This window comes from Pipistrellus hanaki (genome assembly GCF_964339955.1).
Source record: "Pipistrellus hanaki genome assembly, chromosome: 14".
In the NCBI taxonomy this organism is placed as follows: Eukaryota; Metazoa; Chordata; class Mammalia; order Chiroptera; family Vespertilionidae; genus Pipistrellus; species Pipistrellus hanaki.
This window is the reverse complement of record NC_140516.1, coordinates 31174211-31202171: the sequence shown is the minus strand read 5'-3', so window position 1 is coordinate 31202171 and position 27961 is coordinate 31174211. Positions and strand designations below refer to the sequence as shown.

Sequence of the window (27961 nt, the reverse complement as noted above, 5' to 3'; positions counted from 1 at the left end):
GGCCTTCAGCCGGGGCGGAGTCTCCACCGCTCTGACCCGCTGCTCCGATTCCGGGCGCTCACAGCCTTAGCTGGTCGTGCACGCCGCCCCCGGGTCGGCCTGTCTCTGCCCCCGATCCCGCCGAGCCCCTCCCCGAGCCCCTTCCCTGCTCCCTTCGCGACTTGCGGGCTCTGTGAGCGCGCACTGTGGCTCTGGACTGTGACCCGGAGGACGCCCCAGGTGAGTCCCGCTGCTCCGCCGGGTGCGGGTGCGGCAGTCCGGGTCAGCCTGGGCCGGTCGGCGGGGAGGGTCTTGCTCGGCTCCCGGAGTCTCAGTCCCGCCGTCCCTGAGCCTCTGCAGGCCGGCAGCACCCCCTCTGCGCTTGGCCCTGCGCGTCCTGCCTGGGGCACCTCCCAGTGACCAGGGGTAGGGAGTCCTTTGAAGTTGTCCGCTCTCCCCGGTGCCCTCCAACCCCCAGATTCTTCCGACTGCGGTGATGATTATTGATTATTGATTATTGATTCCCAGCTTCCCTTCTTCTTCCTCCTCCTCCTCTACGCCCCGCTAGCTCCTTCAGGCAGGCAGCCTGCCCGACCTAGCTCAGAGCTTGGTCCAGGGTGGACTTTGGCATTGGTCCTGGTGAAATTTAAGGCGACACTACTTAGCCAGATGTCACTTTGCTCTCAGTACTTAACTTGGGTGACCCTCAGTTTCCTGAGAAAAGGATGTAAGGGCACTGCATAAAGCTGGTAGAAAAGTAATTAACATCGTGAGTCCAAAGACCCCATAGCAAGATACTGTTACTGTTGTTATTATAAAGCTACATGGCAAGCTGTTTTGGAGCTTTTCTTCAGCCACTGAACTGTTGGACTGCCCCTATTCCTTACTGCAAACATTGGTATTGTGCATCTGATATGTGAGTGGCGCTTGGCTGGGTCCTAGGGGTTCCAAGTTGAATCAGACACCCACTCTGTCTTGGGGCTGGGGTGAAATGGAGGCAGATAAGCATGTCACTGGATTGTTGCAATATGGGAAGGACTGAGACAAAGTCGCTGAGCATCTAGAAAAGCACTGTGTGTCCAGCTCTGGAATGCCCCCCGAAAGGGGCTTTTACTCTCTGTTTACTCTTGTCAGCCTTCCTCCCCGCAAGAATCACTTGAGAAAGTGATTGAGAAACGTGCTTGGTGTGGTGTGTTGGAAGGAAAAGTTAGCTGGGCCCTATTTATTTCCTTGAGCGGCTTCAGCTGTTACCTCCCGGAGAGCCTGTGGACAGCTGGTCCCAGTTCTGGAGGTGCTGAATGGAGAGCAGCAGCTCCTGCTGGCTGCCTCTTGTGTTCATTTATGGTGATAACCTTTCATTTTTTTCTTTTCAATCTACCTGTACTCCTGAGTAATAATGGAGTTTTGGGAGGTTGATAAAAGGTAGCCAAGGATGGTACAGCCTTTCTAACCGCCAAGAAGAAACACAAACTTTTGTGTGAATGCAAGTGGGCTTGCTCTGCCAGTGTAGACCCCAACATGACCCCCACCCCACCCTGTCTACAAGGTCAGAGCTCACCACTGCTTGTAGAAATGAGGGCAGCACCAGTAGGATTTGCATCCACAGGTGTCCGTCCACTTTTGAAATCTCCTGAGAACCAGTTTCTTAAGATTCGAGGAATACAGGCCAACCTGGAGATACTTTGTGTTTGGTTCCAGCATAAATAAATAAAAAAAAGAATTGCCAGACTCACTGAATTGCTGTCGTCTGGAGCCAAATGCGCACTATCACCGAGATATGCCTGTACTCGAGTTAAGCATCATCTTTTAAGAGCAGCTGAATTGTATTATTGACATAAAATAAAAAGACATACTTTAAATTATACAGTTCAATAAGCTTTGACTATGTGCAAGCCTGTGAAAACTCAGTAAATGCAATATAATAAATCTATCCATCACTCCCCCAAAAGCTTCCTTGCACAAAGCCTTTTGTAACCCGTTCTTTCCACCCCCCTTTCCTCAGACAGCCATTGATCTGCTGTCTATCAATATAGATTAGTTTTATAAAAATGGAATCATATGTAATTTTTTGGAGGGCCTGGCTTCTTTCACTCACTATAATTATTTTGAGATGCACCCATGTCATTGTGTTCATTCTTTTGTATTGCCGAGTAGAATGCATATACCACAATATGATTGTTCATTCACTCATTTGGGCATTTGGACTTTTCACATTTGGGGCTATTATACACAATCTGTTATAAACATTTTCATACAAGTCTTTGGATGGGCATACACACAGAGATCTTTATTATTATTTTTTAATCCCCACCCGAGGATATTTCCCCATTGATTTTGAGAGAGAGTGGAAGAGAGAGGGGAAAAACAGTGAGAAATATCGATGTGAGAGAAACACATCGATTGGTTGCCTCCTCCTGCACATGCCCCGACCAGGGCCCAGGCTGGGGAGGAGCCTGCAACCAAGTACCTGCCCTTGACTGGAATCAAACCTGGGACCCTTTGGTCTGCAGACTGACGCTCCGTCCACTGAGCCAAACCGGCTAGGGTGACACATAGATCTTTATAAGTAAGTATATTTATTTTTAAAAAGCTAGGAGGCCTGGGCCTTGCCTCTAACCATTGGGGTGTCCTTGGGAGAGCCACTTCACTTTGCCTTTAACATCCATCCCCAAGTCTTTGCGGTGCCATGATTTTGTGCCCGTCACCGCCAGAAAGGAGATGGTCATTGCTAATGGTTGGAGGGTCTCAGAAGGAGAGAGGGGTGGTTTCTTTGCCTCTGTTGCTCTTGCAGGATCTTTTCTTTTACTTCACTTTTTCCCCCGGGGTGACAAATTTCAATTCTGACATATAATTTTTAGCAAGAATGGAAATGAGTAAATAGGGGTAGGGTGGGGATGGGGGTGGGGGAGAGGGAGGGGGCAAGAGCTAATATTGGCCAAACTCAAACATGTTTAAATCACAATTAGGGAGGAAAATGTGGGAGGTTAACAGGCTGGGGACTTTTGAGGATCTTTTTTTTTCTCTGCCTACTTTCTTCCAATTCCTCCATTTCTCCAGCAACAATTTAACCTCATGATGAAGAGGTGAGTGGGTATGCTAGGTCACGTGTTAACTGGGGGGTAACTATTGGGAAGGTTTCCTAGTAAAACAGAATTCCTTCTTCTTCTTTTTCTTTTTTTTTCTTTTTTTTAAATTGGTTTCCAGATATGACTTGTTTCTTCTTGTTTCTTATTTACCTTTACCCACCTTTTACTTGCCCTAAACCTGGTTCTGAACTTTTTATGGGGACATTCATCTATCAGCATAATTATGTGTAGTGAAATTTGGACAAATAACAATAGACTGTTTTGTACAGAATGAAAATGTGGCTCTTGGGTTTGGTGTTGTGTGTGGCCCTCGGGACCCTGCATTCCAAGACGTCTAGAGAGAAGCAGGCGGTTGTGGATCCTGAAGTGAATATGAACGTGGTAAGTTTCCCAAAGTCTTTTGAAATGCATGTGACAGATGTTAACTATTTCCTTAAATTCAGTTATGTGGGCTACATAGAGCCACAAACTCGACTCTCTCACTATTTCATCGTGCTTTTCACGTTCTCTGAATCTTAGATTTAGTTCGCCCCATCTTCCCACCAGGTGATGTATATTTTGCAGATTGCATCCTATTGTTAAAACTATATACTTCTCACTGAGATAAATGATATTTTAAGTGTCACTAAATGTGCTTATAGAACAGTAAAAACAAGTCAAAACTTTGCAAGAATGTTACTGAGTGCTGCTTTTACAATACACGAAACAGGGATTGTGATCAGCAAGGTCCAGGAAGCACAGTTCAATACAAAAACAAAAATGTCTCAAAACATTTTGTTAGCCCTAACCGGTTTGGCTTAGTGGATAGAGCGCTGGCCTGTGGTCAGAAGGGTCCCAGGTTCGATTCTGGTCAAGGGCATGTACCTTGGTTCTGGGCACATCCCCAGTGGGGGGTGTGCAGAGGCAGCTGATCGATGTTTCTCTCTCATCAATGTTTCTAACTCTCTATCCCTCTTCTTTCCTCCCTGTAAAAAATTAATAAAATATATATATATTTTTAAAAAACCACCACATTTTGTTAGAACAAAAAAGCAAAACTAATCCCTTGAGTAATTAAAACATGTCCAAATTTTCAATCTTAAGTAAACAATGAAGTCTGCAAATACCTTATTTATGCATAAAGGATTGGGAAAGTAGAGATTCCTAAGCAAAACTAAGCAGGATAGGACCTCTTAAAATAAGAATAGTGGTAGATCACATACTTAGCAGGTGCCTTTATTTATTTATTTTGTTTTAAAATATACATTTTTATTGATTTCAGAGAGGAGGGAGAGAAAGATAGAAACATCAATGAAGAGAGAATCTTTGATCAGCTGCCTCCTGCACATCCCACTCTAGGGATTAAGCCCACAACCCGGGCATGTGCCCTGATTAGTTGGTACATTTAGAAAAGAAAGAAAGAAGAGTATTTATTTGTGCCTGGGAGCCAGGATGAAAACAAAGAGGCCCAAAGCTATGATAAAATTAGTCATTGTTGGTGCAGAACATGCCAGAATGATGACGCCAAATTTAACCAAACAACTGTGTGTAGAACACATGGATAAAACAAGTGGAGGATTTACTCTTGTGGTGGGTGTGCTTCTGGATTCAGCAGGCTAAAATCTCAATCACAGTTGATTTTGTTACTGTTTAAAAAATGTGTTTTTAAAAAATTAATTTCAGAGAGGAAAGGAGAGGGAGAGATAGAAACATCAATGATGAGAGAGAATCATTGATGGACTGCCTCCTGCATGGCCCCTACTGGGGATCAAGCCCACAACTCGAGCATGTGTCCTTGCCCAGAATCAAACCTGGGACCTTTCAGTTAGCAGATGGATGCTCTAACCACTGAGGCAAACCAGTTGGTTTCTTAAGTGAAGTCTGGAAAATGTCATTGACATTGTGTCTTCTCCTTTGCCTGTAAATATGGGAGATCTTACAGATTCTGCCCATAGAATTTCCATTATAATAATTATTTATTTCTCTGTAGAGTGAAATTATCTCTTACTGGGGATACCCTAGTGAGGAACACCTAGTGGAGACAGAAGATGGGTATATTCTTGGCCTCCATCGAATCCCTCACGGGAGGAAGAACCATTCTGACGAAGGTATGGGTGTTTTCTGTGTCAAGATAGGAAAGCTTGGCATTTGGCCAGAAATTTAATTTCTACCTCTTGAGATTTTTATGTCTTATGGATACTTACTGTTAATCTTCCTTTCAATAAGCATGGTACAGAAATGAGTAGTGAGCTATAGCAAGGGCTTCTATTTTTCCTCCTGCTCAAAACACATATAATTTTATTTTAGAGAGAACATATGATCTTGGTTTCCTTCCTTATTTTCTTTTTTTAGAAAAATAAACCCTGCATATTGATTTTTAGATTCCATATGTAAAGAAAATATGATTTCTCTTAAAAGTGGTGAGTTGACTGATGTAATGAGTAGTGTGAGTCACTGCTAACAGATGTAGGAATCCTCAGTAAAAACAAGCGTAGAGAATGTGCCTCCTCTTTTTTGAATCACTCCTTCCAGGCTTCTCTGTCCACCTGGCAATTAAGCAAGTAGTGCCACATGCCCTACTTGTGTGCATCAGGGCGCAGGCGGGGAAGGTGCTGTGCCCTGGAGCCTGAGGAAAGTGAGCCTGATTCCGAATGGCTCCCAGGTGGTGGGAGGAAGAGTGAGGAGACCCCGGGGCCAGGTCTGGGTCAGCCCCGCAGTGCCTGTGTGGCTTTGTTTGGGATCTTCCTCTGTGAGAACAGCCGATGGGCTGGAATAATCTCAAAGTCCCACTTCCGTCTTTCCCACTCTCTGTTTCTCAGGGCTGCATGCTATCTTCTTTCTTTTTTTGTCTTGTTTTGGCAGCTGTTAGAGCAGTGGATACCCTTGGCCTTCAAAATGGGGAACAGAGACAGAAAGTACCCTACACCTGGCCCTAGCAGGAGGTCCCCACCTTCTTCCTCTGCTCTGCAGAGGCCTTCCTGTCGGGACCGGTGGTGCGAACATACACCTGCTGTGAGCTGAGCTCAGAGGGCAGGGGAGCGGGAGGAAATCTGTGGTTTCCCAGAGTACGGCCCTTGCTCCCAGGCCGAGGCTCCTCATCGTCCTGCCCTCCCTCCTGCAGGAACAGTGCGGTCGGCGGTTTGCCTTTGGCTCATTGAAGCCAAAGAGACAGAAAGGATTCATTAGGTGCTTCACACAGAGCTTGTTGTTTTCTCATTCATCAGCTTCCTCTTCCGACTTCCTCCTCTATTAATAACACCATCGCCCTCCTAACGACCTAGACTAGAAACTGCAGAATCATTCCTGCTCCCGTCGTCAAGTGGCTGTCCAGTCTTCTCTAGGCTGCTCGCTTCAATTTATTCCTTCCTTCACTTTGGTAGGCTGCCACCCTGTCTTCTTTAAAAAAAAAATTTTTTTTTATTGATATTTAGAGAGAGAGAGAGAGAGAGAGAGAGAGAGAGAGAGAGAGAAACATCTATGAGTGAGAGAAACATTGATCAGTTGCCTCCTGCATGCTTCCAAACTGGGGATGGAAACTACAGCCTGGGTGTGTGCCTTGACTTGGCATCAAAGCCACCACCTTTTTGGTGCATGGGATGATGCTTCAGCCAACTGAGCCACCCGGCCAGGGCGCCGCCATCCTACCTTATGTCCTCGTTACCATTTAACTGGACGCCTGAACTAAGATCAGAACCTGAGAGAGGCTTGAGCCTCTCTCTTAAAAACTCCAACTTAACGACTTCCCATATGTTAAAAAAAAAGAATTTTGAAACAGGAATATGAAAATTTAGTCTGCTTTATCTTTTAAGAAATCAGTGCTTTTAACATCGTAGTATAATGACTTATACCATTTTTAAGTTGTTACAAGCAACATTGAAACATTATTCATTTAGGGGGGCTAAGTGAAACAGTTCCTGTTAACACCCTTTAAAGGTGTTTTTTTTTTCCTCTTTTTTTTTTTTTTTTTTTTTTTTTTTTTTTTTTTTTTTGTGTGTGGCTATACTGGGGTGCTGCCATGTCCCGAGTTTACATCACATAGGACCATCCTTCAGTCCTGTCCCAGTGGTCCCCTGTGGCCACATGTGGAGCCTCATCTGGGGATTATTGGAAGTTTTATGATCACAGGGCTTACCCACATGGCTCCTCTACACATGCCAACTGTTCTCTTTCCCGCCAGCCTCCCTCTTTTCTCCCTTTGTATGCAATTTCTCGGGATTAAACATAATTAATTGATTTAATATGTTCAATAATTAAATCAATTAATTATGTGATCTTGCCAGTCAGCAATTGACAGGAACCTGCTCAACGAAGATATATACACCTTCCCTTCATCTTCTGCCTTGTCTGTACTGTTCGCCCCTCCCCCTTCTGTAAGCAGTAGGCCTTTGACGTTCACCTTGGCTATGACACCCGAAGGAGGGAGTGCAGTCCTAAGCTGTGGAGAGCGGGTAGCAGACCTCTTTCACAAGGCCTCCGAGGAGTGCTTGAGGACTGTGGGTTGCCAGCTGTGTTTACCCATTACCTAAGGAACTTGCATCATTTACCAACTGCACAGGTTTAGATAGGCTCCATAGACAAATTATGCATGAAATCATCGAAGTTGTGATTTTATGTGAAAAGTATCAAAGAACTACTTTTGGACACGCAAGTCCAATGGAGTTATTTCCTTTTTTCTAAAGTCCCCTGGAGTTCAGCTGGTGAGCACAACCCCTGGAATGCTGCCCACCCTGCCCACCATCCTCCTTTTTATATACATTTCCAAAGAATTCTTCTCTTCCTTCCAAGTCGGGCTTACCTGCCAGCTCTCCCGATTGCTTAAGCAGGAAGCACACGCACACTTGCTCTGGACTGCCAAATGCCTTGCTAACCCTCCTCCGGATGTGCTTAGCTTATTCTACTTTGGATTGACTTAGTTTTGTACCTCTTTCTCCCCATCCTTGCTTTTTTTTGAGACTGTGTCTTTGTCATCTTTATATCCCTCAGAGCAGTGGTTGGCAAACTGCGGCTCGCGAGCCACATGTGGCTCTTTGGTCCCTTGAGTTTTTAGCAAAGGACAGCTTAGGAGTACCCTAATTAAGTTAATAACAATGTACCTACCTATATAGTTTAAGTTAAAAAAAATTGGCTCTCAAAAGAAATTTCAATCGTTGTACTGTTGATATTTGGCTCTGTTGACTAATGATTTTGCTGACCACTGCCTCAGAGCAACTAGCAGCACCCCAAACAGAGCTCAAACCCTCACCTAGACGCCTGAATCAACTCTGCACTGTCAACCTGAGTGACAGGGATACCAGGGCAGCCCTCAGAATTGGGGCACATACCTGAATGAAGGCGATGGGCCTTGTCTCTAGTAAAATAAAAGACACCTGTGTGCACAGAAATCTTGTATGTATTTTTAATGAGTTTATGAACCCAGTAAGGAATCCCCCGGTTTAGACAATCCTTTGCCTGTCTGATCCAACCTCTGCTAACCAGGCAGCTCAGCACGCTTGTTTAGGAGGCTCTTGGTGATTGAGAAACCTAGGCTGTTTCTCAATGTCAAGCAAACTCCTCTATAGGGTGTTGAGCACCCCCTGCTTGGCACTAACTCCAAAAGGGAATTGAAATTCAGAAACTCATCATCTATGGGGAAGTGGCTTTGTTTTTTATCAGCTCAGCCTTATTTCAGAAGGTCATGGGATGTTAGTGCTGGAAGTTTCTCAGAGTCCTGCCTGGGCGAAGGTTTTGGAGAGCTTTCCTGTGGATTCCAAGGTAGAGCCCTTTGGGGCTGAAACACAGCTGGCAACCCAGTTCTAGGTCAGCGTTCTCCTTTTACTAGGTGAGACAGCCAAGTTCACAGAAGGAAAGAGATTTGTTTCAGGTCAAATGGCAGCAGGCCAGTCAGTCTAAGAAAATGTTCTTTAAAACTAGAGAACATGGCCTTGTGTAATAAGTCTTGAGCAAGTTAATCTCCTGACAGAATATTTATTTTATTTGGTAAAAAAAAAAAAAAAAAGAGGAAAGACAATTAGGCCTTGACTAAAGCATGTAAACAGCAACAAGGCATACTTACTCCTTGCCTAATTGGGAAACAAATTGCCCGATAAGGCAATCATCACATGGAGCACCAACACTATCTGAGAAGCTGTGTATCTGGTGGTGCTCTGGATACGAACAGCTGCCTTCAGTGGGCACAGACGGGCACTGTGAACTCTGCCTTGGCAAAGACTCAGGGGCTGCCCTTCGAGGGCTGGACATGCTCCCCTTTAGATGCATCCATTTTGAACACGCCTATGGATGGGCTGTATGAGAAGAGCTGAGAGAGTGTATCAAAAAATACATATTTGCAGGCTTCCCTACATCAGAACCAGGGCCAGAAATGTGTATCTTCTAAGTCCCCCAGTGATTTAGATATGCAGGGGAAATAGTGGTTGGCTTGCTTTGAAATGTCAGGAATACGGATAAACATACCTCCTCTCCCAACCATTTTTGTTTTCTAAGGAATCTTTAGAGTGTAAGTTCAAAGCAAGGGCTTTGGAAGGAGGCTGACTCCGGTTTCCATTCTGGCTCTCTACTAGGTGAGTCTCCTAGGGTAGGTTTCTTAACTTCTGATTCCAAGAATCAGTTACCTCATTTATAACATGGGCCAGATCTTATTAGCTCTTCTATATCAGTTTAATTCATGTGAAATGCAGTGCGTGTACATAATCGGTAGCTGTTAACCAACCAGGTACCAGAATGTTTGCTGGGATCTATCTCAAGTGGTACAGCATGTTCAAGGGAGTCTCTCAGGCCCCGAGCTTTTGGTGAGCTAAAGCCAGAAGGGATGGCTGAACCAGTCCTTGGACTTGGGTTTGTGCAAGCGAGGACTACTCTGCTGGGTGTTGCGCTTCCTTGACTTGTTTGGTCCCAGGGATGACTGCAGAAAGGTCTAAAGTGAGGGCGCTTCTGACTTTGCATTGCTCACTGAGGAGTGGTGGGAAGGCTCATGTACCGGGAGCTAAGTCCTTGGTGCCATTTTGTCTAGAAACAATCTTCGCCGAGGAGAGGAGCCCGTATGCCATTCACAGCCTATCTTCTAAGCGCTCCTGGAAGGTTGTGGTCATACAAGCTCCTGCCAGACTAATGAGCCAGGCCTCTCTCCTTTAGGCCCAGGAGGCATCCTGCCGCCTCTGAGCCCGAGCTCGGGATTGCTGACTGTGCACCTATGCACAGATAACTCAGTCACACGGTGCCTCAGAGTCCTTATCAGAGAAATGGGGATAAAAAATAGTCCCCAACTATATTATTATAGTTCCCTATTGCTGCTGCAGCTAATTCCACAAACTTAGTGCCTTAAAACATCGCAAATTTATGATCCTGTAGTCCTGGAGGTCAGAAGGCCTAAGATCAAGGTGTTGGCAGGACTGTGTTCCTTCTGGAGGCTCCAGGGGAGAATCTGTTTTCTTGCCTTTTTCAGCAATTAGAAGCTGCCTGCATTCCTTGGCTTCTGGCCACATCCTCCATCTTCAAAGCCAGCAGTGCTTCTTCTTCTTCCCTCTTCCCCCTTCCTCCTCCCCCCTTCCCCTTTCCCCCATTCCCTCTACCCTCCTCCTCCTCTTCCTCCTTCTCCCCCCTCTTTCTCTTTCCCCCTTCTTCCCTTCCTCCCTCTTGCCTGTGACTTCTGTTCTAATGTTATTTTATTAAACTTATACATTCATTATGAGCCATTATTTATTGAGCTTTCCTGTGTATCAGCCACTGTATCATTCCCACTTTAGAAAAGGACCTTGAGTAAATGCTACATGGGTTTCATAGTTAGTAAGAACCAAGGTCTGTTTCATGCCAACGCCTTGTTCTTTGTGATTTCCTCCTTGTTCTTTTAGTTTGTCCTTGCCCCTCAGCTGATTTCTCACACCGTTTTAGAGCCTGACCAGTGGAGCCTGACCAGACACTGCCCTGGCAGAGAAGGCCAGTGGCTTGGGAGGCAGGAGGAACTTCCCCATTCACATGGTCATCTTCCTCTCGGGAGACTGTGAGCTCAGCAGATTGGTTTTTGGAGCCTGGGTAATCCCCTTCTCACTTCCACCCACGTTTGGGTCTACTCTTGGCAGGCAGCACTGTGATGGGTCATCTTTGGGCTGCTTCACTTTGCTGACTCTGTGCTATTTAGGTGACCATGATAATGTCACCTGCCCTCTCTGGTCCAAGGTGCTTGTAGGTCTACCCTTCAGTCCCCAGCCCTCCCAGAGCTGGTTTGGGACAGACAAACTAATTGTAGGGCACAGCTGGGGGAGGCAGCCCTGTTCTGATCATATTAGTTTGTTGCTCAGACACCCCAGGCCTCAGGTGCCGGAGTGCATGGACCAGGCTGGTCCTTGGAAGGATCATCTGAGTGGGAAAGGTTGTCATGGCCCTGTCTCCCATTTTCTACCTCCTGCACCCACCAGAGATTGCTTTCTTCCAAGCATTTGGTCCAGTTCCCTGCAAAATAGCTTCCCCTCTTTGGGCCGTCATCCTCTGAAGGCTTTCTTTGTGGTCTAGAACGACTTCTCCCTGGCTAACCTCCTTTCCCATAGCGAAGGAATGACAGTGATGGACCCTGCTATCAGACATACCTGGTTCATATCCCAACTCACCCACTTACTGGGACTCACTCTCAGTCAACGGTGGTCAAGTTACTTGACTTCTCTTAGGCACAGTTTCCTATCTGCTAAATGGGAATAGAACCAGCGTCACGGAATGGTCACTACAGTACCTTACAGCTTATAAGCAAGCAATAGTAGCTAGCCATTATTTCAATGAGCTTTTCTCGGCAAGGTGAAAAGAAATCCAACTAACAGGAAGAAAATTTTGTCAGTTCACTTCCCGTCTGAGCATTCAGTGAATCAGTCTTCTCATTATTCGTTGACATTTTACATCCCTCATTTGCACACATCATTGCTGCATAGCTGTAGTACAGAGTAGACTGTAATTTTGTACTTTACTCTTCTCCCCCCTGCCCCCCTGCTTCAAGGCTATGGTATAAGCTTTCCTGTGCCACCACAGTCCTTGTCATTGGTAGCTTAATTATTGCACCAGTTAGGCTGAAATTAATTACTTGTCCACTCGACCATTAGTTTATTTCAAGTGTTTCACTATTACAAAGAATGTGCAGAAGGCACATGGAGTTCTTATTTATTCATTTTGACCTATGTGTCAAAGCCACTGCACCAGACACTTAATTATCTAACTTATTCCTCTTAATAGCTCTTTAAGGAACTAAGACTCAGACTGCTTAAGCAATAATAATTAGAATGAATGTTTATTCAACTCTTCCTGTGTGTTAGGCTCATGTGTGTGCACATAACTCCTTTGGTTGATCTCTCCCTTTTATCTTCACCCTCCCTTTGAGGTCCAACAGTCTGACCCATGGCTCCTTATCTCTGGGTCTGTTCTTGTTCATCAGTCTATGTTGTTCACCATTTCCCCTAGATGAGTGAGATCATGTCCTACTGGAAATATACTTATAAGAATAAAAAATGAGAGAAGCAATAATCGTTATGCTGAAAGGCATATGAATCAGTTTGTAGTGAGCTTCTTTCTGGGCCACCAGTTCTTTTGAGACCCAATTTCAATGTCAAACAGTTCCTTATGTGTTCATGTCAGCAATGATATTTCAGTTCTGGGTGGTGGGCAAATGGTGGTAATGCATGTCCAACCCTCTCTGGCTTGGTCTTGGGCAACCTGCAGTGATACACAGCTGACTGCTACATTAAAAACTTTAAAAAATATATATTTTTATTGATTTTTTTACAGAGAGGAAGAGAGAGGGCTAGAGAGTTAGAAACATTGATGAGAGAGAAACATCTATCAGCTGCCTCTTGCACACTCCCTACTGGGGATGTGCCCGCAAGCAGAGTACATGCCCTTGACCCGAATCGAACCTGGTACCTTTCAGTCCACAGGCCGATGCTCTATCCATTGAGCCAAACCGGTCTTGGCCATTAAAAACTTTTAGATGATTAAGTCAATGTGTCTGGTTACTAGATATGCAAAAGTAGTCCCAAGTCACTGTTACCTTGCCAACGCTATTAAAAATATTGTTACTAATGTTATAGAGGAGAGCATTGTTCCTTGATATTTTAATTTGTTTCTGTTTCATTATTTGCTTTAAGATTCACGCTTGTTTAGAAGCTAGTGCTGCTCGCTCCTAAACACCAATGTCTTTCAGGTCCCAGACCGGTGGTGTTCCTGCAGCATGGCTTGCTGGCCGACTCGAGTAACTGGGTCACAAACCTGCCCAACGGCAGCCTGGGCTTCATTCTGGCCGACGCTGGCTTTGACGTGTGGATGGGGAACAGCAGGGGAAACACCTGGTCCAGGAAACACAGGACCCTCTCAGTTTTTCAGGATGAATACTGGGCCTTCAGGTATTGTTGGCTTGATTTTGATAGGCGTATAGTTCCTTAGTATTCTTTACGCAGACACCAGGGCGGCAGATAGGTAGGCAACTTGAGGTCGTATGAGAGAAGAAACTGGTGGACCGTGAAATATTTTAAACCTTTCTAGGAATTTAATAAATAGCAGTAAGGTAAATTTTAAATTAGTGGTTACATTTAAGAATTCGGTTCAAGTAGGAATATTTAGTTATATGGACATTCCTGGTGGTGTGGCAGCTGCTGGGTGAATTGTGCCTCGGAACCTTCTTCCTCTCTCCAAAAACACACACTCCAAATGTTCACGACTCTACAGCCACACATTTCCCTCTTCTCTCTGTTACTTCTGGCTCTACCAGCTAATCGCTGTGTGACACTGGGCCTGTGTCTCAAGCTCTCCGTGTCTCCGGTTTCTTCATGTAAAATGGGGATAATAAATACCTATCTTATAAAGTTATTGAGGGTTAAAGGCGAGGATACAGGGAAAGAACCTGGTACATCTTAAGCAGTGGCAACAATGGGCTCGTCTTTCTCCTGATGTCGAACGCTCACATGTCCACAGGTCCAGGCTCTGTGTTGATACCAGGCACAGAGAAGAGCAGGCTACGGATCCTCCAGACCTGCTTCCCATTTGTAAAACCGGAGCCAACCTAAGGACGTGAAATGCAAGAAGGAGAGCTTTTACAAAGGACATGTACTGCGACATGTCTCTTTATGTGTAATAGTGGAAAATTGGAACCTACCAAATGACCATTCACAACGAAAGGGCAAATTCAGTGTGGTCTATTTACCCAATGAACAACCTACAGCTATGTGCAACAGTTTGGATGGAGCCTAATACAGAATAATGCATACTGTGGTCCCATTTATAGAAAAGTTCAAAAATGAGGAAAGATAATTTATGGTGTAAAAAATGAGGATAATGGTTGGCACGATTGGAAAAGGGCTCAGGGGATCTCTGTAGTTCTGGTAGTTCTGTTTCCTGTGCGTGGGCATGGTTTCCCAGCTGTGTTCAGTTTGTGATAAGAGGTCAAACTGCACAATTACTATTTGTGTGGGTGGCATTTGTATGTAATGTCTCAATGAAAGAGTTCCATTTTTGGATTACAGTTACGATGAGATGGCAAATTATGACTTACCAGCTTCAATTAACTTCATTCTGAATAAAACTGGCCAAGAACAATTGTATTATGTGGGTCATTCTCAAGGCACTTCGATAGGTATGTATGTAATAAAGATTGGAAATTGATAATAATGTATTATTACAGAATTTGCATTTGTTCTGAAAAATGAAATATAAAAAATGTTAGCTTAAGTAGACTTGCCTTTATCATTATCATCATCATTATTATTATCACCAAGCAGAAATAATGAATAGGGCAAAGAATTTTGCTAATATTTTATCTTCTCTGGAAATTCACACTTTAATATAAATGCATAAACCATGCTGTTCATGGTTCTCTTGAATTTAAAGGTATTAAGCCACAGCCTATTATGTATTTTTCTAGTTAAGCAACATGGGGATGTGAGAGGGTAGAAAACAAGTTTCATAAGTGCAGAGGCTTTTAAAAGGAAAACACAAAAGTACACTGACTTAAAGTTAAATGGAATGAAGCTAACTACAAAGATGTAATCTTGTTACTAGATATGCAAAAATAGTCCCGTTTCATTGTTACCTTGCCAATGCTGTTAACGCTTTTATTTAGAAATAGTTTTTAAAAGTCATATGCATTTTTACTTGTGGTGATTGTAAAAGTAATATGTGTTCATTGTAAACAAAAATAGAAAATGAGCAAAGTTTAAAGAAAATGAAAATTGCCTGTAATTCTAGCAAACAAGAGTTCCTCTGATTAGGGACTAGGAACCCGTTCCATAATTTGAATAATTCCCTCTTTTAGTGTCTACTGTGACCAATATCTTCATGTTCATGTCACATGGTCTCATTAGAATACACACTCAAAAAGTAATGTAGATATCTTTTTGCCTTTCTCATTCATTAAGCATTTTTCTTCATTCATATTTCTTGACTTGTCTACTGAATGTCCTTTGCCCTACTGCTCTCTAAAGTAGCATTCTAAAGCCAAATTTAAGGCTAGCAGTGACCTGAAAGGATGCTAAGAGGTATTATGTCCCTAGGGCATGCCACAGGTGCCAGTCATTTCTGAGTCATTGCTAATTTATTGGAATGGCTCTGTAAATTGTTCTTAGGAATATGGATGTGTTGGGGCCCTCCCAAACTGTTCGGACTACAGTCTTTCAGGAACTCCGTTTACATTATTATTATTTTTTTAAAAATAGATATTTTATTGATATTTTACAGAGAGAAAGAAAGAGGGAGAGTTAGAAACATCGATGAGAGAGAAACACCAATCAGCTGCCTCCTGCACACCCCCTACTGGGGATGTGCCCGCAACCAAGGTACATGCCCTTGACTGGAATCAAACCCGGGACCCTTCAGTCTGCAGGTCGATGCTCTATCCACTGAGCCAAACCAGTTAGGGCTCGGTTTACATGATTAAAGGAACAGGAAACTTCTTCTGGTTTTAGCAACAAAGATTTCTTCCAGTGCATAACTAGGTTGAAAAATTGAAACAAGCACTTAAATACTTGATTGACTAGTTTAGTCAAACTCGGTGTTTCTGCATAGTTCAGAGGACCCAAATGTTTGCCTGCATGTCTCTCAGGTTGCCACTAGAGGGCGTCACACACAACTGCCCTTGCTTTTTCAGAGAAAATACCAGAAGATCCAATTCCTGTTACCTTCCTTTTGTTCCCACAGGCTTTATAGCATTTTCACGGATCCCGGAGCTGGCCAAAAAGATTAAGATGTTTTTTGCCCTGGGTCCTGTGGCTTCAGTCGAATTCTCTAGTAGCCCTATGGCTAAATTAGGACGGCTTCCAGATCTTCTCATTAAGGTACTTAATCCACCCCTCCCCCAATTTCCTTTCCAGATCTGAAGAATTGGCCATTAGAGGGAGAATTTGTGCTTTTCTCTATTATGGTTTGCTATCAATGAAAAGTGGGATTTCTCTCTCCTACGTTTTTCTTCTCTTCCCCCTTACCCCTACTTCCAGATCCTGGGGAGACAGGGAAAGTGTATCATTAATTCTGCACCCGAGGCCCATGTTCATAATATCCTATCTAATAAAAGAGAAACATGCAAATTGACCATACCTCTGCATAGGGGACCAGATATGCAGATGACATGTGACTTCCTCAGCCCAAATTAGTTTATAGTGCCTTGGGTAATACTATTAACAGTTTCATTCTAAACAATTGGAGGATTACAAGTAAAGTGTCCTTTACTGTAGCTTCTCTTGGTGCCTTCTTCATAATTAAGCACAGTGCTCAGTCCTTGTGTGTGAATTTCCAGAGAGACACATATTGTTTTGTTTTGATGTAGACAGTATTCAACTGTGTATATTGTTCTGCAGATTACACTTTTCACTCTTGAGGAGCTGTTATGTTAGTCTATAAAACTCTATCATATGCTTTTTAGCTGCTTCATAGTAAGTTTTCCATTTATAAAGAACTGCTACCGTATGAAGCCAGATGCCTGTGGTGGATATTTAGGTTGCTGCTGATTTGCTGTTGCTGCGTCCTTGTAGCTTTTTTTAATGGAGAACTGAAACTGCTGTGTCACAGGAATGTATTCAATTTAACTTAGTTCTTGGAGGTTGTGATTTAGTAGCTTTTTAAGCATACACACTCCCCTCCCTACCTTGGAGATGGTGTTTTGTTAAATCTGCAGTGCGGTCCAGGATCTGTACCCTCCATGTTTCTAATGCAGGCCAAACAGACTGGTATTTAGGAGTTACTGATCCAGACACCAGTGTGTTATAATATCCTGGGAGAGTGACAAAGTGAGAGAGTAAAACCTTTGAATTTGATGTTCTGGGAAGAATATGTTACTTTCATGAAAGCTGAGTGTCATAACTCTTTCTCAGAATACTAAGGCATGTATTCGAAGACATCAGGGTGGACAGGAGCAGGCCTGTCTGTGTCAGGTGACTTTTCCTTTTTCTGCAGTGCTGTCCTGCTTTGCAGTGATTTTCAGTGGAGTTTGCCACAGCCGTGTTTGGGTAAACAGTTCTGAAGAGTAAGACAACTTCACCTCCTTTGGCAGTCAAAAGGAGAGCTTGGCTTGTTGATTTGAGTCACTGATCCTATTAACTTGTTGTTAGTAGAGAACCTCAAACATATATGCATTTATTACATGTGACTATTAGGTAGACTCAGAGTCATGAGTTTTAGAAATTGATGTCTTTTCATGACCCTTGACCTCATCTGCATGTGGTATTTACTTCCTGGTTCTCCCCAGCTAATAGTAGCATGACTAATCTGGAGGAAAGGGAGTTCAAGGAGTCCTGGTATGGGCCTTTAGGTATCCACTGGTTGCCTTGGAGAAGACAGATCGAAGGCTGTAGCAGACAAAGTTGCTCTCTCCCTTCTCTTCCCCTCTCCCTCTCTTCCTTCTACTCTCTAAAAATCAATGGAAAAATGTCCTCAGGTGAGGATTAAAAAAAGGAAAAGAGAATTTTAAAAAGTATAAAAGAAAACAATAGGCAGTGGGCAGCCACTGGCCAGTGGAATCAGATTAGATGTATGAACCCATTGCTGATCAATCACAGTTTTGGCTCTTTCTCTGAAGTCAATACCAACCCATCAAAGTCAAGTGAAACTTGAGGTGGCCCTGGGATGAGTGATCACTGAGGCCCTTTCCCACTGTAAAAGTCCGCTTGCAAATTTACTGGATTTTCTGCCTCCCTTTCTTCATTTGAAACTTTAAATGCACAACTGTAACATCTGCTTTTGCCTTAGTAAACAGATTGCCAAGGTACCCTAGTTTGGACATCCACTAATTACCATTTCTCTTCTTGTTGAAAATTTATCTTTATTGTCGAAAGTATTATACAGGTCTCCTCTCATTGACACCCCCCTCGCATTGCCTCCCCACTCTTCCCCCCACCCCACAGGCTTTCACACACCATTGTCTGCGTCCATGGGTTATGCATATATGCACACAAATTCTTTGGTTAATCTCTTCTCCACCCCTTCCTCCTTTCTTTCTGATATTCATCAGTCTGTTCCATTCTTCTATGTCTCTGGTTCTATTTTGTTCATCAGTTTATTTTGTTCATTAGATTCCACTGGTTACCACTTCTCTCCTATCTCTGCTTGAGGTGGTCACAGAGGCCCGTGTAGAAGAATGAAATGTTGAGGTGCTCTTGGGTTTCTTTTTCTTTGCAGGATTTATTTGGGGAGAGAGAATTTCTCCCCCAGAATGCATTTTTGAAGTGGATGAGTCTGCATGTCTGCAGTCATGTCATTCTGGAGGAGCTCTGTGGAAATGCCTTTTTCCTTCTGTGTGGATTTAATGAGAGAAATTTAAATATGGTATGTATGTTCATAATGAGACTGTAACTTTCAACGATTTTATTTTATCTGTGAATATGCTTATTTGTGTTGCTGCATGCTGGAGAGGTAAAATGACATTTACATTAATTCTAGTTATTTTTTAAAAAATTATATAATTGTTTAAGTTTGGAATAATCATTCACACACACTCATTTATTTATTTTAGAAAATAAATAATTTTTTTTTGGCCAGCAATCTGCTGGTGTTTCTAAATACATTTGTAGTTTGTAATGTTGCCTTTCGAAAAACAGGTTTTAATATTCTGAAATGAAGGTTCCAGGGGATTTTTTAAAGTGATAGTAAATGTTCTTGTTTCTGATGATAAACGTAAGGTATAATTGTTATATAAAATTTTGGAAATTCAGAAAAGCACGAAGAAGAAAATAAAAATGAGCATTATCTCAACCCGTGCAGCACAAAGGTTATCCTGATGATATATACTCTGTGTGTGTGTGTGTGTGTGTGTGTGTGTGTGTGTGTTTGTACATATTTTTTATGACATATTATTTGTAGTCAAAGAATATTTTCCTGCTCTTAATATCGATCATTGAGATTGTGGCTCTGTGGTTTTTAATGCTTTGAAGTGCAAAATTTGTGTATTATCAATGCCTCCTAAATACTGTGTTGTTTTTTTTTTAACTGCTTTATTTCAACATTTCTTTTGCAGTCTAGAATGTCTGTGTATGTGACACATTCTCCTGCTGGGACTTCCGTGCAAAACATGATCCACTGGAGCCAGGTAGGCGGGCATTCCAGGAGGGCAGTGGGATTTGTGTCAAATGAGCATCAGGAAGATCTGTGTATCCCATGATGTACCTCTCTGCCAGCCCTTCCTGCTTCTCTCTTCAGCCACGTTTCTGTTGATGGTCACTTGTTTTCTTTATGTACCCTATCACCAAATGCCCCTGCCTTTTGAAACATGTCCTACCCTCTTACCTAATGGACAATTTCTGAAAAGGCCCAGTTCTTGTCACCTCTGGGGTTAGTGCACTTTTGTGGGGAGGATGGCCCGCCGAGTTGAAGGCAGCTGCTGGACTACCCAGCTTAGTGACGATTGCAGGCCACGTGTGCTGTGTCATGTGCCTCAGCCAAGTACAGCTGACCCCCAGGTCTCACAGCTGTCAGGCACCTGCTGTCTGTTACAGGACAGGGTTGCTCCACCCCTCTGGGTGGCAGGCCGCCACCACGCGCCTGGTCTGCAGAAGAGCTCTTGGAGTGGCTGCAGTGCAGGCTTCTGTTCTTGCCCCAGCCCCTTTAATCTAGCAGCTGGCCGGGGTTGAAGGCCGCAGACTGAAGCTCAGAGCCCAGCTCTGGGGCCCCATTGTGGTTTTAGGTCCTAACCACATTGGAATATGTCTCATGAACATTTCCGAAGTCCAGATGTACTGCGGAAGGCAGTCCTGCCCTTTGCTCTTCTGCTTGCTGAGTCATCTTTCTCAAGAAGAATTGCTTTGTGCAGCTGTTTCGTAGGACCTTCTCCTTGATTCTCCCTCTTTGGGCTGTTGGCCAGGGTCTGCCACTCCCTGCCTGCCAGGCTGCCTGCTGGCAAAGGCTCCTGCTGAAGGTGTGGGGTCTGGGCACTGGCAGGCTGAGGGCTATGATTCAAGAGTGAAGGTTGGGGGTCCCTCTGGTGGGAGTTTGAGAGTGCCCTACAAGGTCATTTTATTCATAGTACATTCAGAAGTTTACTTCTTGTTTAAATAACTAGCATTCCATTTTATAAAAAAAGTTCCAAAGCATTGTTTTTGTTTGTTTGTTTTGGCGTGGAACTCTATTTTTTTATGTTTCCTACTTTTTAAAAAATATGTCTTTTAAATTAAAAGAATCTTTCAGTCACAGTTTATATTCAACTAGAGGCCAGTTTCAGGAAGATTCCTGCAAGAATAGGGCTTCCTATGGAGGTCTTTGCTGCCCCGCTTGCTTCCCTCCCTTCTCCACCTCCCGCTTGCTTGCTTGCTTGCTTGCTTGCTTGCTTGCTTGCTTCTCTGCAGCTTCGCTCCCTTCTGCAGCTGTCTTCCATCTATGCGGTCTTCAGTCTTTGCTCTGTGCCTGAATATGCAAGTTAACTGCCATATTGATAGGGTTAATTTGCATACACGCTCCTGATTGGCTAGTGGGTGTGGCTTGTTGGTGTAGCAGAGGTATGGTCAATTTGCATGTTTCTCTTTTATTAGATAGGATATTATTTTGTACTTGTTTCAGGTGTATAGCATAGTAGTTGACAATCCAAAACCTATTTCTTTACTGGGCTTTTAAATTTAGTTTATAGATATTATTCTCTTTATAAATCTGACAAGTTTTGGAGACCTCTTGTTCCCCTGCCCCTCGCCAAGCCTCCTTTAATTCCCTCACTGTCCATGCCTAGAGCCCAGGAACTCGGTCCGATTTGAAGAAGGCAGGTCCTAACCTATCTTTACGGTGTTGTCTAGAAATACTTAGGGTGCTATAGAAAATTCAGGTTCTCGGGCCTACCCATGACCTGTTGAGAATTCAAATTCCTGGAGGTATGTCCCTGGGATCTGCATTTTAGGAAGTTTCTCATGTGATTCTGATGATTGAAACCTAGTGCTTAAAAAATAATGTACATTAGATAGGGTCTTTAAAAGATTATAAAAAGACATTTATTATAGTATAATTTAAATTATACAAGTAGTATGTATTCATTATGAAGTTTAAAAATACATGTGAATACAAAGAAGAAAATAAATTACCCACATTTCTCTTACCCGGGATAACTACTAGTAGTATGTTGGTATATTAGTGGTAGTTAATGTTTTCCTTAACCCTCTTAGGGTTTCTGACTGGGACTGACATAAGACATTAACAGGAGAAAAGAATACAAATTTATTTACATGTACATGGGAGCCCTCACAAGAAAAATGAAGATCCACAGAAGTGACTAGGCCTACGTGCTTATATACTAGGTTGAACAAAGTAGCAACTATGAAAAAGTAAAATAAATATAGGACACTAAAGGAAATAAGAGTTTATTATTTTTTATTTTTAAAAGAGTAGGAGAGGGAGCCTTAACCGGTTTTGCTCAGTGGCTAGAGCACTGGCCTTCAGACTGAAGGTCCCAGGTTCAATTCTGGTCAAGGACATGTACGTTGGTTGCAGGCACATCTCCAGTAGGAGGTGTGCAGGAGGCAGCTGATTGATGTTTCTCTCTCATCGATGTTTCTCTCTCTCCCTCTCCCTTCCTCTCTGTAAAAAAAACAAAACAAACAACCAATAAAATATATTTAAAAAAAGAAAAGGAAGGGAGAGGGAGACAGAGATACAAGCACTGATGAGGGGAAACATTGATTGTCTGCCTCTTGCATGTCCCCTACTGGGATCAAGCCTACAGTGGGGACTGAACCTGTGACCTCTTGGTGCACGAGATGATGCTCAACCAGCTGAGCCACACCAGCAGGGCTTAGCCAGGTCTTCTTGTACAGATTTCTATCTCTGATAATAAAAACAGTTCTTCCTTCTGGTACAGGGATGGCTTCTTTCACGTGGGAATTTTATATCTTGCTTCAAAGGAAGGTCAGAGTACCTTCCTTGCATCTGCTGTTTCCCACATTCCTTTAAATCAGTCATTAAAATGGCCAAAGCAACATATTTTGTGGTGGCAGGTCCTGAACTCTTTCAGTGCCATCTTCTAATATTTTTTTTTCCTGTATAATTGTTTTCATTGCAAAAGTAGGATTACCCTCCGCACGCGTTAAACAGTTTTAATTAGATAGCTTCGTCTTTGCTAAGTTGCTGAATCAGAGATGCCATCATACAGCCTTAAAACAGTTTTTGTTTCTGGTGATACAGTGCAGACATCAGTGCCACGGGATGGTGGTGGAGGGGAGTGACAGTGCTCCCGGAAGTCATGCAGGGCCCCAGCTCCCGCAGCACGTCAGCTCTGCCACTGCTGGCATGCCGCCCCTCTCCCCTGTGGAAGCAGGGTTGCCTCCATGTATGTTCCAGCCCCCAGGAAGGAAGCATATAAGAGATATGGTTCCTCCCCTGGTAGCCATGTGCTCAGCAAAAGCTTTAGGGATTACGGAAGCAAGCAAGAATGGGAAATTAGCTGTCTCTGCTGAAATAAAAAATACCTTTCCAGGTCAATAACTAATATTTAAAATATTTGTAACATCAAATTTCCTTTGCTTAAATTATTAGTATTAATATTTTTATTATTGTAATTGTTACTGTTATTTCTGCTACGATAGCTTATTATTTTTTTTTTTATTAGTAAACCATTCTGGGACAAATATTCTTGAATTAAAGATCTTTCATTACTTTCTTAGGGTGCAGTTGTAGAAGACTTAGTGGTCAGAGGAAGGCAAATCTTTAAGATTTCTGATACAGATTGTACTTTGGAAAGGTTGAACCTATTGACCATACAAGACATAAAAATAATTTTTAAATGTCACTTTAAAATCCATCTATCCTAATATCCTAATGGTATAAGTATTTCCTTCTAATCTTTGGTCACATATGATTATCATATAAGTGTAACCATAGAGCTTGCTCACTTTCATTTTCTGACTTTTCCCCTCACTTAATATTATTTATAAATATTATTCATATTTCTCTTTCTAGTTTATTATCTTTATATTTACTGTTGTGTCTATTGATGTAACATGATGTATTTAACCAAATAGTTATGATTGGACTTTAGCTCATTTCCACATTTTTGCTACTACAAATAATCATCTTCACATTTCTCTCCTTCTGAGATTTCCTATGACACTAAACACAGAAGTCAAGTTTAGAAGTTCAGTCTGAGCCCTAGGCAAGTTTTCCCTGTGTGTTCCATACTCACTAGGGTGCTTTCTGTAAATGCTGAAAGACATTTGTGAGGAAGCGATAGACTGTCTGCAGTGGTGAGCAGCTTGCGCTGATATTTTTTCACTGGCAGCCAGACGCCCTAGCAGGTGCTGTAAATTCATACTTTCTTCTGCTTGTTAAATGTGCCATAGGTATTTAAACTCTGTCCTTTGCAATGGGAAAAAGCAGATGCTAGCATTTCTCCTGTAGAAATCCCCTGTGGCTTCTAATCTCACGCCGTCTTTTATTATATCAGACAGTAGAATTTTAGGCAACGGATAAGACCTGGAACCTTACATGAATCAAAAGCAGTTCTGGCAGAGGATGTTTTTCCTCTTTATCAGACGCCACCCTCTGGCCAAAACTTGAACAGTTTCCAGTTCATTTGGGTTGCCGATTTTGGGTTTAAGTCTTGACATATTTTTAATTTGGGGATACATATAGAGGAGGTGTGAATTTGAATTATTTAAAAGTTTAAAAATAAGTGCCTTTTAAAATACTTTTATATCATGCTATTTATGCATAATTTAAATTTTATATACAATATTATTTTATGACTAGTTGGAATTATGCTCGTGTGCAGTACAATTTGGTGATTATACTGACACTGGTACTTGAGAAAAAGTGTCAAAACAATAAAATCATTAAAATATTAAGTAATATAACTAGTCAAATAGAGTAGATATATAGAAAATATGAAGATTATATATGGAGTTTATATAGAAGCATACAGAAATATGTTAATCTATATATAAATATTCAGTGATTATATTTATTATAGTTATGTAATTTATAATTAATATTTATATTCTAATCCACATACATATATATTAATCTATATGTTGTGTGTAATATATACACACACACACACACACACACACACACACACACACATATAAAACTTCCCTAAAGTAAGACTTTGAAAAGTCTTTGAAAAGTTTGAAAAGTTTAAGACTTATATTTTAGTAAAAAATGTCAGCATAAAGTTTATCCAATGAGTGTGGTCATCGATCTAGAGTGGGGTGAAAGTAGGTGTACCATTGTTTGTATAGAAAATAATACAATAATAAATAACATAAGAATAAGCTCTGTGTCTGCATATTCACAACTGTAAATCTACTTTTGCCCCAATCCTGTATAACTTATAGCATGTCTATAGCTGCTTTATTGTGCCCTACAATAGCTGTTTTCCAATCATACAGCAAGAAATTGAGTCACTTAGTAAAGGACAGCCAAGTAATGCCATTTATTTTGAATTACAGTTTGGAAATGAAGAGTAAACCTGAGTATTGGTTTAAAATTGATTTCTGAGGGTGGGCGTGGCTAACTCTAGCAACCTGTGATGTTATCTCAAACATGTGTGTCAGATAAACTTTTTGTCCCCATTAATCTTCTTTCTAGACTTTTAAGTTGCAAAAGTTCCAAGCCTTTGACTGGGGGAGCAGAGCCAGGAATTACGTTCATTACAACCAGGTAAAGTCTTCAGAGTCTTTAGAAACAGTGGGTCCCGCGGACTCTCCAAGGAAGCCAGCCCGAGCTGTCAGGATCCTGGGCTCCGGGCTGTGGAAATGTCTGGGAGAGTTGTCTAGAGAGTGTTTCAATCCCAGAACAACCCAAGCTTTGTGGTTGGCGCAGTGGCCTGGGCATTCCCTCTCTGTTATTTCCTTGGCCCTGTGTAACAACTGTCACTCTCACTGTTGTCATATGTGACTCATCGTGATCAGGAACGCAGACGTGGAGTCAGACAAGCCTAGGTCTGTGATATGGTAGCTGGAGGGCCTTGGCCAAATGACATGACCTAAGCCTTTGCTCCCATAGGCAATTAATTTACCATTGTTTTAATTTTTAAATATGTATTTTATTAGTGATAGCAGTACAGATACCTCCCATTCCACACCCCATTATACTCCCTCCTCCCTGCCCTGACGCAGACCCCAAGTCTTCACTACCCAATTGCCTGTGTCCATGGGCTATATATATATATATATATATATATATATATATATCTCCTATATAATAAAAGCATAATACGCAAATTGTCCCCTTGACCAGGAGTTCGTCCGGGAGTTTGACTAGGGGTCGGGACCTGGGGAAGGAAGTACTGGCCAGCAGCTGCTAGGGACCTTACCAGTGCATGAATTTCATGCACTGGGCCTTTAGTAAATATATAAGTTCTCTAGTTTATCTCTTCTCATTCCCCCAACCCCACATCGAGGTATGTCAGTCTGTTCCATGCCTCCCTGCTTCGGGTCTTATTTTGCCCAACTTAGCCATTTTTGAGTGCTGAGTACTCTGAAGTGTAAGGCACTTTGCCATGTTTTACTTACCTAATTCTCACAAATCCCCTACGGTTATTGTTATTATTAAAGACGAGGAACCTGAGGCTTAGAGAACTTGTGTTGCACCCCAGAGGGAAGAAAAGTATAGAAAGCTATGGACTCCAAAGCCCCTTCTCGACCGCTGGGTTCTGTGGCTTTGAATCGACGACCTTGGGAGAATACCGTCCTCCCACCGGATTTCAGCACTTGGTACACCGGCCCACCAGGGTCCTGTGCTAACTGTGCTCTCATTGTGGGTTAGGTTCATGTTTGTTCCGGTCGCAGAGACTTGAAAAGTAAACAGAGTGATTTTCAAAATTTAGTCTTTAATACTCAATGAATGAATCAGGGTTTAATGGAGATGGCCGCCTGTGGTTTTGTAAATTAGAGCAGCCATGACAAAACTTTTCTGTGGGTTTTTTCCTTTGTAGACTTACCCTCCTGCTTACCACGTGAAGGACATGCTCGTGCCCACCGCCATCTGGAGTGGCGGTCAGGACTGGCTTGCGGACGTCAAGGACGTCAGTGTCTTGCTGACGGAGATCACCAACCTGGTGTACGATGAGTGCATCCCGGAGTGGGAGCACCTGGACTTCATCTGGGGCTTGGATGCCCCTTGGCGGCTCTATGAGAAAATGATAAATCTAATGAGAAAGTATCAGTGAAAGCCAGACGGGGAAATTTACCATGAATACCACAATCAAATCATGTTAAACACTTGTTGGCTTAATTTTTCTAAAGCACTTACCTTTCTTTCCCAGGCTTCTTAATTTTTCATATCTAAGAAAATTACGATGCTGAAGACGCCCAATGTTCTTCAGTTAGGGTAGAAACGCACTTGCTTTAAAAAAAAAAAATGGTTTAATCATGGCCAAATATGCAGCTGTGTCTTAACAATAATGTAATTTCTTTAAGTCTTCTAAACATATCACTGACTTGTGAAAGGTCATAGCCATTCTGCTTACCCATACAATTTAAAATGTACTGTGTTGCTTTTTTTGTTTTACTCCACCTGGACACATTGACCTCTGTGTTGGATTTTTTAAACTGTGTTGTTCATTGGTAAATAATCTGACACTGCCTCAAAAGCTCAGGGTATAAGCACACTATTCTCATCTCTTGGCCTTACAGGCTCTCTTGGCCCTGAGCTTGGGGATCTAATGACACTCTCGTGTAGTCACTCCGTGGGTGCTGAATCAAAGCAGCGACACCCCCACCATGTCAGTAATAAAAATCCTGTAATGCATTTTATCAAATCTGTGATAGCCGTTACTTAGCAACTGTTTACATTGCTCAGAGGATGCAAAATAATTTCAAAAACAAATTCTGCTCATTAAAGCACAACAACTGTATTTCAAATACTTGAAGACGGACGCACACAACCTTCTATATCCTTGAACTCTTCATCAGAAGGCAGGTCCTACACCCGCTTGTTTGAGAAGAGAAGTCCTGTGGAGAGACGATGCCACTAGTTTTCTTCAAACGAATGTACTCCCTCAGCCAGTGGCTGTCACTCAGCAATGATGCGTGTGAAACAAGAGCCCCAAGGCCACCCCTGAGGAGTGTCCTCATGCATCTGACGCGAGAGGAGCATGACCATGAGTGCTTTCAAATCTCAGCGCGGGGAACCGCTTTGTTTTTAGTTTTGTGTGTGTCCATGTTTTTGAACTCCTGATCTGCACACCTCTGTCAGGAAGTCCAGGTTCAGCTGCTTTTCTCACCGCCTTGTTTCCTACAGTTCTGTCCGATGGGCAGAATGGCGTGGATATGTGTTTCTGATCTAGTTACTTCAGCTGCAATAATCAACAATACTTGGTGTTGGCTAATGTGTGGAGACAGCATAATACTTCCTTATTTAAACATATAAAAAGTCTTATTTAAACTTTGCAATAAAACTCAGTGAGTCTCAGAGGCTTGACGGATTTAGTGTGTGTGTGTGTGTCTTCTTTATTTAATAGCCCTTCTCTGCTTCCCCTTCTTTTTTGGTAAGACTTG

At 42.7% G+C, this 27961-nt stretch overlaps 1 protein-coding gene across 3 annotated transcripts; it reads left to right on the top strand.

Moving 5' to 3' along the window:
• Positions 1-27888, top strand: LIPA (lipase A, lysosomal acid type). Of its 3 annotated transcripts, XM_084904345.1 has the most exons (11): positions 26-219; positions 2413-2545; positions 3335-3446; positions 5035-5152; positions 13216-13414; positions 14531-14640; positions 16200-16336; positions 18672-18818; positions 19507-19578; positions 25050-25121; positions 26398-27888. In XM_084904345.1, exons 3-11 carry the CDS (start codon positions 3336-3338, stop codon positions 26629-26631), a joined length of 1200 nt encoding a protein of 399 aa, XP_084760471.1. In that variant the 5' UTR covers positions 26-219; positions 2413-2545; position 3335; the 3' UTR covers positions 26632-27888. The 3 variants fall into 3 exon arrangements, with proteins under 3 accessions (XP_084760470.1, XP_084760471.1, XP_084760469.1); XM_084904344.1 differs by lacking the exon at positions 2413-2545 and having other exon boundaries at positions 1-219; XM_084904343.1 differs by lacking the exons at positions 26-219; positions 2413-2545 and adding an exon at positions 2933-3062.
• Positions 27889-27961: the final 73 nt, after the last annotated feature.